Here is a 13,017-nt window from a genome sequence, read left to right as displayed (position 1 = left end):
AGTAGCCTCTACAGTGGTATGCTTTTTTAAACTTCCCTTAAATCAGTGGCATGTTGTTTACAAATCCTACAAGACAACAGTTTATATTAATGGAGGTGGAATTCAATGACTCAAATTGCTGAAATCTCAAGTCCTCAATCACATGCAAAGCAATTTTCAAACACTTATAATCTGTTCAAATTTGGCCATATTTTCAGATGACTAGCATAAGACACACTGCTCTGCTATTTCAAATCCTTGTTACAGAAGAGCGCTACAGCCTCTTGATCAGACAGCCTTTAAAAGCTACAAGTAAAATAATTGTTATTTCCTGTCCTCTTTGGAATGGACGAACCATTTTGAATGAAGCTTTAAAACCTATTTATTCTAAGTCAGGAAATTTGAGGTTATATATTTAGCAGTTAAGCAACTGCAAATGCAACCAATATAGGCAAAGGTAATTAATAGCACTCTGTCCATCCTATAATTATAAGATGGATCTGCATAAAAGCTGGCATTTAAAAACCACTTTGACATCTAAAAGAAAGTTGATGAAAATAATTTACCTTACACTGCATACAAAGTTGTGAAAAGGAAAAGAATATATCTTCCCTCATTATCACACAACCTTAGCTTTATTTAAAAATGAAACTGTACTACCTTATAGTTGTATTGAACATTTCTTTACCTTTCTTGCAGATAAGCAGTGCTCCAATCAGACCAGAGTTAAAATCCATTGCCATGTTCTCATGAGAATAGTATGCATAAGTAAGACAGGGCAGGTCAGCTTCTCTCGGACCAACTTCTTCTGTTATATCCCAAATGTAAGTGTAGACCTGGCCTGGAAGTACAGCATCGTCTCGTTTTTCTACAGATGATGTTCTGTCATCATACAGGCAGCCTGCCAAGAAAAGTCAGTAGGGTGGCATGAAGACAAAGAGTAATTAAAGCATGTGGAATGTCCTCCTACAATCAACTCCAAAGGCTTAGTTTGTTTCTTGCCTATTTGGTATTTAATCTTTAAAGAGATAACTCATGATTCTATTCCCATTGAAGATAGTAGCGCAGGGGACATCCGTTATTCCACTGTCCTGTTCCTTGCTGACTAAAAATTTCCTAGGACTGTCATCACTGCCAAAAGGTGGGGCTCTTCATCAGCCTGACTAGGGTTAGGAAGGCATGTAGCCTCAGCCTCTGTTCACTGATACTCTGTGGAGGAATACTACCTAATTTGTGAACTTTCTAATTGCCTGTCAAAGCTGTAGTGCAGGTTAGCATTGCCTTGCTGCCTTAGATCTTTTGTGCACTGCATACCCAGATGGCAGTAAAGGCCCATATCTATGCCTACCATATCCAAGAAATCTGTAATAGGACAAAGGGGAGCCAGAGAATCAAAATCCTAGGTGCAAGATGCACATTTGTAAGACAGACAGAATTGTCTATCTCTTCCAATAACATGTTCTGTCTAACTCCATGAGATGGGGTTGCAAAACTCCTTTTGTACCCACACAACCAATAACGCCTTGAATAAATCTGTAAACTGCAGGTTGGAGCTCTGGCTCAGCACCCAGGGCAGGGCAATTCAAGCAGCATGAGTAACAACCCAAACTCACTCTGTGCTAGTGCAGACACTTAAGTGTCAATTTGGACACATCTTATGATGTCTTTCTGCTAGTTTCAATAGGGGTTCCAAAACCTGTACTTGTATTTAAGAATTTACATGTCCTGACCATGAGCCAGCAATGTGCCCTTGTGGCCATGAAGGTCAACAGTATCCTGGGGTGCATTAGGAAAACTGTGACCAGGAGGTCACCAGCAAGTTAAGGTCCTCCCCCTCTACTCTGCCCTGGTGAGGCCGCATCTGAATACTGCATCCAGTTCTGGGCTCCTCAGTCTAAGAAGGACAAGGAATTACTGGAGAGAGTCCAAGAGAGCCTACAAAGATAATTAGGGGTCTGGAGCATCCTTCTTATGAGGAAAGACTGACAGAGCTGGGTCTGTTCAACCTGGAGAAGGCTGAAAGAAGGCTGTTTATAAACATCTCAAGGGTGGATGTCAAGAGGATGGGACCAGACTCTTTGCAGTGGTGCCCAACGATAGGATGAGGGGCAATGGGCACATACTGAAGCATAGGAGGTTCCATCTAAATATGAGGAGAAACTTCTTCACTTTGAGGGTGCCAGAGCACTGGAACAGGCTGCCCAGAGAGGTTGTGGAGTCTCCTTCTCTGGAGATATTCAAGACCTGCCTGGGCACACTCCTGGGCGATCTGCTCTGGGTGAACCTGCTTTAGCAGGTGGGTTGAACTAGATGATTTCCAGAGGTCCCTTCCAAACTCAACTATTCTGTGATTCTGTGAAACAGTATCAGCACACAGACAGCTGGTCAGGAGACTGCGCAATATCAGATGGCACTCATATTCCTAGTCTGACACTGATGAACAAGAAAGGAGCTAACTATGGGTGTGAAGTTTTAATCCAGGATCAACAGATATTTGTGACACACACATGTTCAAACATCAGTCTGGGCCCCTCTGTATTTCATGCAGTAGTCTACAAGTAAACAAACAAAACATGGAGGTTTTTATAGTATTTACCTTCTGCATTTTTGGTATAAACTATGCCTTGGGGATGAATACTGACCGGTTTGTCAGCCATATTCTTAAGGTGAACTATTAAAGTATCTCCTACTTCAGCACGTAGAGTTGGTCCCAGAAGTCCTGTAGTTATTAAAGACAAAGAGGAAAATGTGAGCAAAACATTACGTTTATTGAAACAAAGAGAACTCTCCCCATATTAGGGAATGTGAGCTCTCTTAAAGTTGCAAAATTACTGAAGACAGAAAATATAGTACCACTGCAATGAAGATTTATCCACAAAAAAGCACAATGGTATTGAAAAATTGCAGATTACAGTCAGAAATGTTATAAATTGTATGTTTGGAAACTAGCACTTAATCACAGGAAAACGGCAGATTTTGGGAAAAAAAAAATCTGAGATACAGAAAGTTTATTAAAAGATTCATGTTGAGGTTCACTGGAAATTTCTAGGGATCCTTCATATACAATTAAACAGTTTTCAGAAGGCAGACCTTTCATAGTTTAAGCAAAGAACAAAAAGATCTCTTGATTCCAACATGTAATCTAAAGAAATAATCAGTTCCACGTTGCAAATTTTTTGAGGTACAGTTTCAAGAGGGGCTTGTGTCTATTCTTCATGTTGCAAAAATAAGCAACGGAAGAAGCCTGCTAAGACAACCTTTGGCCTCTCTTTCCTTGTAAACCATTTCATAAATGTATTTCTCCAAAGAGAAAGAAGCAGTTTCAAAAAAAAAACACAGGAGAATAAATAAAATTGGAATAATCAAATCATAGACTAGACCTTTCAGGGAAACTTGTAAGAATTTTATATCACAAATCTCATGTACGTTTACTTTGAAATCTAAATATGAATGTCTGAACAGCTAACATCTTAAGTTACTTATTTATATGAAGTGCAGGAAGACCTTAAAGTACTTTGAGTAAGTATCAGAACACAAGTATCATACCTATGTATGGCATAAGTACAAGAACTTGTCTCAATCTATTTAAAGCATCTTCAAGCACTAAGAGATGCAGAGGCAAGGGAACATCTTTCCTACACAGCCTCATAGTTTTTCTGATCTATCAGAAACAGTCTTAGAACTTAAGTTTCCTTACATGTTGAATGTATAGTGTCATCACTGTGTCTGTGCTGTACAAGTCTAAATGCGCATGGGAAATTTCATCAGATGCTGAAAACAAAGCAAACAACTTTGTACCATGCAATTAATTTGCAGGTAGCACTGAGCCCCAGCCTCTGAAAATCCAACTTCTCTATGGCCTTTGAAAGCCTAGTGCACTGTAGAGACCTCACCCCCTGTGCCTACTTAGTTTATGTGCAAAACAATCAACACAAAAATAAAAGCTTGCTTAGCTTGTTATTGGCTTTACTACAAGCAAAAATACTCAGAATATTTCCTCCCTGTTTACCTGCAAATTGATTGGCTGGCTTTTCTTTTTTAAAATCCACTTCATATTCTCTGTAAGAAATTTTCTTAAACACAGGATCTGAATGTTCCAATCTGAAACCAAAAGAGTTGAAAAAAATTAAAAAGACCAAGATGCCCAGAGATGCCACTGCTGTTTAACAGATATCTCAGAAAATGAATTCTGGAATTACATCAAATCACTTGCACATTTTGCCGAAGGCAGGGTGCATAGGCCAACTCTTCTTACTGTCTTCCCCTCTCCCTCTGTTGAATCTATGATGTTCTTGAGTTATGTCACTTCATATTAGACTTTCAATTAGACATTACCCCTGATTTTGCTGGTGGTTTCTATAGGTCCTTATTATTCTGCAATGAATATGTCTTTGTTTTCTCCATTTAAGACAGAAGAAAACGTCCTGATCATGCTTACTTAGAAAGCATCTGACAAAATACTCTGAAAGAAACCGTAATTTCTCCTTACTCTACCTCATGCTTGAACTTTAATACTCATCAGAAGGATTCTGCAACAGCATTAAAAGCAAACTCCTGTAGTAGAAATGACCTTGGAGACAAGCACAAAACTCTCCCCTGACAACAACAGAGGAGCTCACAGCAAGTCAGAAAATTGCTTTCTGAGAAACACTGCAAATGCCTTTAGCCTTGTTATGTAAATGAATCACGCATGCAGTAGACCAACTTTTTCTTAGAAAATACTTAGGCAAGCAGAAGGAAACCAGCACACAGCATCCTGCAATGTCAATCATGATGAGAAGAAGGAAAGAGGGAGAATAGCCTGTATTGAGTTTCATATTTATCAGTTGATTTCTTAGTAGGTATGGTGCCTAGATCCAACAGTAACTCCACTTGCTTTGTTTGTAAAGCCCTTTGAGACCCCTTTGGCAGTGGGGAGCTGATGGGCTGCTTGTGCATGGAGAGGCTGGGCAGACAGAACACAGTGAGCTTGCTTCAGTGACATCCAGGGACCATAAGGGGGAGATCTCTTTTTGTAGAAATCTTGTGTAAATCCCTCTAGGACACAGAGTCAGGTAAAAGCAGTATATGTTTCAATTCCATTCTCTTTAAAGTGACTGCTGAAATTTTGTTTCACTCTTTAAGGAGAAGGACCCGATCCACAACCTTCATTGACAAGTGCTGCCCTTCAACAGAATATGCACATAAGCCTATGGGGTGGAATAGGAAATTTCTCAACACCAATTGTATAGGTACAAGGAACAAAACACACAGCTTACCAACACCTCAGAAATCTCAAGACTATGCAAGTAGGTTTACTTAACTTTTGGGAACAGCAGCAGCAATGCTGCATGCACAGGTAATTCATTTTCACTTTGCTTTGAAGTATCTTATAAATATCACTTGTACATGTAACCAAGAAATCTCTATTAAGTTGGCTGATGCTCTGAGAAGTTAAATCTCATTTTATAACCTGTATGACTGGAAAATTAAGGAAATAGTTCAAGAAGAACCCATTTTCTTCTCAGCCTGTCTTCAGTTATTTAGAACCAAAACCAGCAAAGTATCAGATTCTCACACCATATTTATATGTTCATTTCTATTGAAATCAGAGAAAGTTAGATACCCAAATGCCTTTGGGATCCAAGCCATTAGCAGTTCTTTAGTGAGTATCTCCATATTTTTGTTTGTTTGTTTTTTGGTTAAATTTGTGTAAGCTCTACAAAGTTCATCAGACCCATTCAGGATGTGACTTGTTGTAAATACTCATGCAAGGTATCTCAACAGGCACTGCATATGAAAAATTCCTACCTAATCACAGAGTATTTCAGCTGTGGTTTGAGGCTGCCTGTCTCTACTGCATGAATGCTACCTATCAGCAATGTGACATTTAACAAAACAGCATCTGATTATTATATTGATGCATCCATTGCAGGTGAGAATGAAGTTCTAACTACTAAATTCACATGCCCAGGTCAATACTTAAGTGGTGTTTGGCTTCATATTCCTACATTTAAACCCTGTTTTCTTCTGTCTTGACAGTCTGACATTATGCTTATGCCAACTTCCAAGGTGAGCATGAGAAATCACAGAAACTTGGTTTGAATTAAGTCTTGAAAAAATAGTTAGAAAAAAAATCAAATTTGAACTAGAAATGTCATTTCCATATAATCCAGAAATGCAATATGTATTTTAAAAAAACAAACAAACAAAACAACAACAACAAAAAAAACAAAAAACCCATCACAAACTAAAGATAGATAAAGAAAACAAGCCATCCACCAATATAAAAAACTGCAATAATATCTAAATACACCCTTAAATGTAGGAGAACAAGTAATTTGTACCGTTTCACTCCACAAACATATAAAATCTGTGTACAGTGACTATAGCAAACACAGCATAAGAAAGAAGCTTAATTTAAACAGAATTCTACATAACATCCAAGTTTTGTCATTTGTAGCATTGCACTTGGAGTGTTTATAATCCTAAGGATAATAGTGGAAATACAAATAAGATATTTTATATGCTTGATTGCTGTACACATGTAGGGTGGCCATCCTGCAATGCTATCTAAAAAGAAGCACAAAATTAGCATTTTCACTTGAAGTATGGCAATGCTTGATCCTACAACCTTCACTCAGTAGAATGGACATTTCACAAAAACTACTGAACAACTCAGAAACAACATAGCTAGTTCCAAAGTTCATCAGGCTCTAGTTTAAGTGAAAGTGATAGTGTCTGAATTGGAACATCTTTATCCCTTCAGCAAATTCTAAAGTCTGAAAGTTTTCGAAATCTTACCAAACCATGGCTCAACTTAACATTGCTCAAAATCTAGATACCTTAAATAATAAAATTAAAAACCAAACATCAGCCACATAGAATATAATAAAAGCAAGCCCTGGAACATATTAACAAAAGTGCTCTGAAAGCACAAAAATAATTCCATCCAATAATGAAGTAAATAAAAAGCTCTGAATACTTCACAGGCTCCACTTCAGATCATGCTGTTTAAAGTCACACAAATTCCTCTGAAGTCAACAGATCAGGCTCTGAAGTCCTCCTGGGCTCTAAAATTCCACAGGAGATGGGAGGCATAAAACACTTTCAGTCATAAGACAGGATTAGTTTCATGCTTCTTATCCTGCTCTTTGTTACCTGGACTTTTCCTCAGGGTCCGGTTTGTAGGTCCAGCTGGTGATCTGAGCAGCTATATAGTGCTCCCTGACCTTCACAGCTCCCACCACATGCTTCTCCGAGTCTGGCCACCATGAACCAAGCAGAAGCAAGAGAAAAAGATGCATGCAGTGGAGTGTCATGGTACAGATGCCTGTTGGTGCAGCTCTGGAAGATGAGGCAGAAACTGCTGCTTTTATTGCTGTTGCTGCTTCTAACTTCCCCTCAGAAATGAAATAATTGTGATGCAAGAGGGTAAAAACATTTGCTATCTCAGGTCATTGCTCTTCACCTCCCCCTCCCCTTACTGACAGGGATCCAATAGAGATAAAAAACTGTTTAAACTACCTTCCTTCCCCTCCTCCACACCACCTTCAGTGAGAGACAAGCACCAAGAAGCAGCTTGAGCCCCACTACAGACTGTGGTTGGCTCATTGTGTACTGAAGCAGCAGGACATCAGAGGCAGAAAACAATTACTTAGATTACTTACAATTACAGGATGTTTGACTTGCATGGTTAGGAAGAAGGGGGGCATGTTTTCTATCTTCCCAGAACACAGAAACCCAGCACACAGCTGGCACTGATGGAAATTTCACAGTTAGATCTACATATCCTAAGAATTTCCACTCAGAAAGCAAAATGCTGAGGGATTAGGTGTGGGGACTAGAACTGGATGCAGAACTAAATCTAGTTCAGATCACCATATATTGCATACTCAGAACAGTAAGTCAGTGCCCTTTCCAGACCTGTTGTCAACTTCAGTTTGGTTCCCACTACACTCTCAAGTATCTCAGCTAATGGATAACAAACGGGCTTCTCAGTGGTAGGTAACAGGTCAGTCTGAAGACTTGCCCATAGTCAGAATGTTTCTATTTTCATCTTGATTAGGATCTGTTAACATTTATCTTAAAAAAAAAAAGATAGATCAGGAAAACACCTTTTGATAAGATAATAACTAACCGACTGTATCACCAAACATGATTCCTTGCTTTTGCCAGTGCTAAGTTTGTCAAAACAAGAAAATTGTTGAGTGTGTCTCCTATACTGGGGTTACTGGAAAAAGAAAAATCCCTACCTATTTTTCTCATGGACAGAAGATCACAACAACTGTTTTCAAGGAAAAAATTACCTAAAACCCAAATCAAAATAGTTCTATCCCAGATCCAGACAGAAATAAGGACAATATTTCCTCAAATTACTTCAAAAGAAAACCTGATCAATTTAGGTTTGCTACATTGTTCAAGAGCAGTTTGGTTAATTCTGTCCAAACTATATGGTACCACCTGGCCTCAAAAGAGACCGGAAGATGGTTGGAAAAAACCTAAAGACAGCCAATAGCTAAATGCTCCCTACCAAACTTCAGAATAGTTTGGTGCCTAAACCTGAAAACAATCATGATCACTTGGACAGCATAAGACTACAGACATCAAGGAATAGTTTCAAGGCACCAAATTGAACTTTAATTACCTCCTGCTGCATCCACATGGAGTTAACCACTTGTTCCCACGAGATGCTTTGACACATACATTATGTATGAACAGGACTGAAAACATAGAATCCAGCAACAATTAAGTTGGACCAGAATGCATGCATTGGTATTGAAGAGAAAATCTTAGGTAAACACAGTCCAATAGTATTTCATTACCAATTAATTATTGTTTTGATTAAATAACTCAATATAATCCTTGGTGAACTACTTCAATAGTTTTTAAACAAAAAAAATAATATCGCTTCTCTACTCTGGTCCCAAACTCATCTCTGACTCAGGATCTATTTCAATGCTGGTGCTTAAGAGTTTGATAGTTGGTGCGAAAATACCTATAATTTAGATTTTATAAAAGAAATCTCTGGGCAGATGGACAAAGCCTTCTTTGCTCTAGAACTGAGTGAAGCAGCTGGTGCTAAAGTGCCCAGTACATTCTGTTAAACATAAACCATCTTCACTTTTAAATTAGGTTGTCTTACCTCCAGGCCTTCAACATCCATACAGCAGCACACAAAGTACCATGCATCTTTATCAGAACAGAAACTGATTCGTATTTGAGTCCAATCCCCACCCACTGGGCTTCACAACACTGTTCCTAAAACTCCTTCCAATACAGGGATTTGAAGACCTTCTTGTATTCATATGTGAGTGGCTGAGAAGATGAAACTAAAATACACTTCAAACAAGTCTTCCTGTAATTCTGTTTAATTAACTAAGTGCTTGAAATTGGATTTTCCACAGTAGGTTTCTAATACTAAATTCTTCCCTATAGCAGAAGCTAAAAATTAATACCCAGAATACCTACATAAAGTTCCTCACTTGGTGACTGGGAGCTGGGAATCATCAAAGCCAACATCAATTAGTTTCTTCTCTTTTATCCATTTTGATGAATTTGGGGGTGGTATTTCTCAAACTTCTCAGCCAATGAATTGTGCAGTACCGATCAAATGGTAAAAGGAATTAAAAACACATTACATCAATGAAATCACTTTTACAAGGGTGGCGAATAATACTGATAGTTTTAAAGAAGTGTATCAAATTAGACCAGATATACTTTCCATTAAGCTGAACTGATAAGCATGTATTACCCTTCTTTAATCCTTTGAGATCAAAAAGTCCAATATTGGCTACTCCCTTATTTTCTCCTCTTCTCACACCTCTTAGGATCAATGTAAGACTGAGCTACCTGAAATTATCTGAGTCGGCTTTTTTGTTGGTGGTGCATTTTTTTCTGGGGTGTGTGTGTGTGTGTGTGTGCTTTTGTTTGGTGGTTGTTGTGTTGATTGTTTTTTGTTAGTTTGTTTCTTTTTTTTCTCTTCTTTAAGCTATCGCATCACATTGTCTCCTTTGGGAAGTTTCAGTGTTCTGAAAATCATTATTAATAATCTAAAGACCTTGCTCCCTTTCATCTGACCATTAATTTCTAATATCTAAATCTTCTGTCTGATATAGTGAAAGTCTAATTCATACACATCATTTTTTAATTTAGCATTGTTTGCCTGCAAGCTGTTACTATTAGTAATGTGTCAAGTGACTAGAGAATACATTTTTCAGGCTGAAGCCTTCCAAGACAACACAACTTTATTGTCTATTCATACATATAGCCATGATCTGAGCTGCTTCTACTTCACAAAACCGCACATGCAGCAAACTTTGTATTTTACCCTCATTGCTTAGAACATGTTCAAATGTAATCTACATTTGGCCACCAGCAACACCAAAAGATCTTGTGGGCAGAAGCCATGCATGGAGAAGCACAGGTCTGGTCCCTGCGGGTGAAACAATCTCTGCAGCACAGTGAACGATGTTATCCCCAAAACAAAGCAGGACATCTTGGATGTACTGATAGTTAAATGCCAAATGAAAAAAAGCATGACAAGAGAAGCATAAGCAATACAACACTAAAAGCAGGTCTGCATCTTCTAACTGGGGAGATTACCATCTGTTCTGACACTCAGTAATTATAGTCCTGATTCTTATTATGTTACATGTCGAAACATACTACAAGAGTGTACTCAGTACTGCTCTAAGGCTGACCTTTAAAACTAACTGGGATTCCCAGTTTTTCACTCAGCCTAGGCTGAGTCTGAACAATGAAGAACAGGTAACTCTTTTTTTAAAGAGCTGTGAAGTGGTGACTTACAACGTTCTGCAAATTATAGATTAGGGCCCACCATAAGGTAGGTTCTACTTCATCACAAATGCTATCAGAAATGCCAGCAGGTGGCCATATCCCAATGACTGCCACCAGTTTTAACAACTGTATTATTGTGACTGAGGGGGAGCTATTATGGAGAAGAAAAAGTTGTAAACCAGATATTGAATTGGTTGCTAATAATGCCCTAACATAGATCTCTCTCTCTCTCTCTCTCATTCAAACACAAAAACTGATGCACAATGGTCCAGCACGTATACTTTGTTTAGTGCAGGGTGAAAGAACTTTCATGGGCAAATAAGGAGTTAATTATTGATCAGCAGTGAACAAATGGTTCTGAATGTAGGTAAAAGACAGACGGGGCACTTACCAAAACTGTCAGGCACAACCGCGAACAGAAGCCATCAGATAAATATCTTCACTTCTAGAAGAAGCCACTAAAGCCAAGAAAGGTTAATCTGTGAAACAGCTCATTTTAGAAGTTTGAAGTAGATGTACTATGTCAAAAACCACTCAAGCAGGCAAAAAGAAAATATGTCAGGGCAACTTAGGCTTTCTTTCAGACAAGAACTTATTAAAAAAAAGATTATGTATGTGTTTTATATTTGATGGCAGATCATATAAGAACACATTCAGCACAAATGTTAAAGGAAGGCCAGTCGTGTAATGTATGGTGTCATACGCACACAGCAAAGGAGTTAAAAATGTAGAACAGCATTACAGACTGCTCTGGTGCTAAAGGCTTCAGAAGATACATAATCATGTCTATTTAAACCTAAATACATTCACATGTTTTAAACCTGTAATTTTCCTTAGGTGAAAAGCAAGCATCCTTGATTAGAATTGGGTGTTTCTCCAGTTAATATGTTTGCCAAAACCAGTTATTTAGCAGGACCCAAAACTACTAGCACAGAAACACTGAATAAACCGTTTCAAAGAAAAAAAAAAAAAAGTATGTGAATTTTCTAAATATTGTCAAATCTGATTTCAGAGTTTTAAAAAGTTAGGTCTACCACCACCAGCTTTTGGTCTGAAAAAAAATTCATTGTAAGGAACGAAAAAAAAGAATATAGTAGCTTCCTCTCTTCAAAGACTACATTAATCTCGGATTCAAAATTTTGCACTCACGCAAAAGAAACCTTTTTCCCCCCTCTGTGTGTTTAATTTGTGCCAGAAAATTTTCAGTTTGGCCCACAAAGAATTTTGCTTCTACTCCAAAACCTGTTTGTGTTGTCTATGTTCCAGTTTGCCTTGTTTACTAAGAGATTTCTTTATTTGCCCAGGCTTACAACTGATATGCTATATCAGACCAGCTGCCCTTATGCTAAGGCAGTCCAGCAGCATATTCAACTTGGCCTTCTTTCTGTAAAGAATAAAAATAGTAAGAATGTCAGTGCCCACAACACAATCTTAACCAGGTGGTACAGGATTGCAAGAGTCTGCAACTCAGAAGATTTGCATCTTTTTATCACAAATCCATGTTGGAACTGAAAATGGATTATGAAGAAAAAAACCCTCTTATCGCATACATACCTTCTTCCAACAACAGGTATGACACTTCAGATGAATTAATTTTTTATTCTTTCATATGATTGCATTTTCTATATCTGGGTTATTGTTGGTGGGTTTTTTTTGTTTTGTTTTTTTAAATAGGCTGAGAACAATTCTTAGAAGTTACTAGCAGAGGTCACTTTCTAACAGGAAAGCAGATACTCCACATCTCTAGCAATGGATTAGGCTGTTAGCAAGCTGGTTAGCCAAGCTCCACTTCCCACACCCAAAAGTGCAGCCATGGAAGGACAAAGTTGAAATTGCCATCATTTTTTAACACTATTTCCACCCTTCATCATTGCTGGTTTAGACTTTTAGAAGACTAAATACAGAAGTGCATTTCCCATACATTGCTTGTTTTGATTTTTTCTTCTATGTTTATTTTTTTATTGGAAGCAGGAGTCTTTTTGGTATTTTAAAAGTATTTAATGTAAATTGAGGACTAGGTATCTTAAGTTTGACAACAAAGTTCGTGATGGTAATAATTTTAAATCTCTGCAAGGTTACTCCCTTTGCATTATAAACCATTCCCTGCACATAACTTCGGTTCAGATTCAGTGCAATCAAAATTCCACTCACATCTTCACTGCTTGTAGCACCTGTAAACTACAATGTACTCAAAGTGCAAGGTCAAGAGATAGAGATCTAGAAGGCAAGTAAAGAGCCACAAGAACTATAAGACGTGCA

General features: G+C 38.1%; 1 protein-coding gene across 4 annotated transcripts in view; it reads right to left on the bottom strand.

The window, feature by feature from the left end:
* Positions 1-11,234, bottom strand: part of F5 (coagulation factor V) — a 39,576-nt gene extending 28,342 nt beyond the window's left edge. Inside the window, exons 1-5 of one of the 4 annotated variants that reach the window (XR_014183496.1) lie at positions 7,885-8,279; positions 7,120-7,305; positions 3,989-4,080; positions 2,576-2,698; positions 668-880 (exon numbers count right to left, since the gene is read on the bottom strand). Coding sequence is in view for 3 of the 4 variants with exons in the window: in XM_082047085.1 (XP_081903211.1) it covers positions 668-880; positions 2,576-2,698; positions 3,989-4,080; positions 7,120-7,280 (589 nt within the window). In the remaining variant the exon portion in view is untranslated. Of the gene's footprint in view, positions 1-667; positions 881-2,575; positions 2,699-3,988; positions 4,081-7,119; positions 7,538-7,884; positions 8,280-11,149 lie in introns of those variants that run through there. The other 3 variants (XM_082047085.1, XM_082047087.1, XM_082047086.1) reach the window with 3 other exon arrangements.
* Positions 11,235-13,017: the final 1,783 nt, after the last annotated feature.

This window comes from Streptopelia decaocto (genome assembly GCF_964273445.1).
Source record: "Streptopelia decaocto genome assembly, chromosome: 1".
Classification (NCBI taxonomy): domain Eukaryota; kingdom Metazoa; phylum Chordata; class Aves; order Columbiformes; family Columbidae; genus Streptopelia; species Streptopelia decaocto.
Note: the sequence above shows the minus strand (reverse complement) of the source record. Positions and strands in the feature narration are given on the sequence as shown.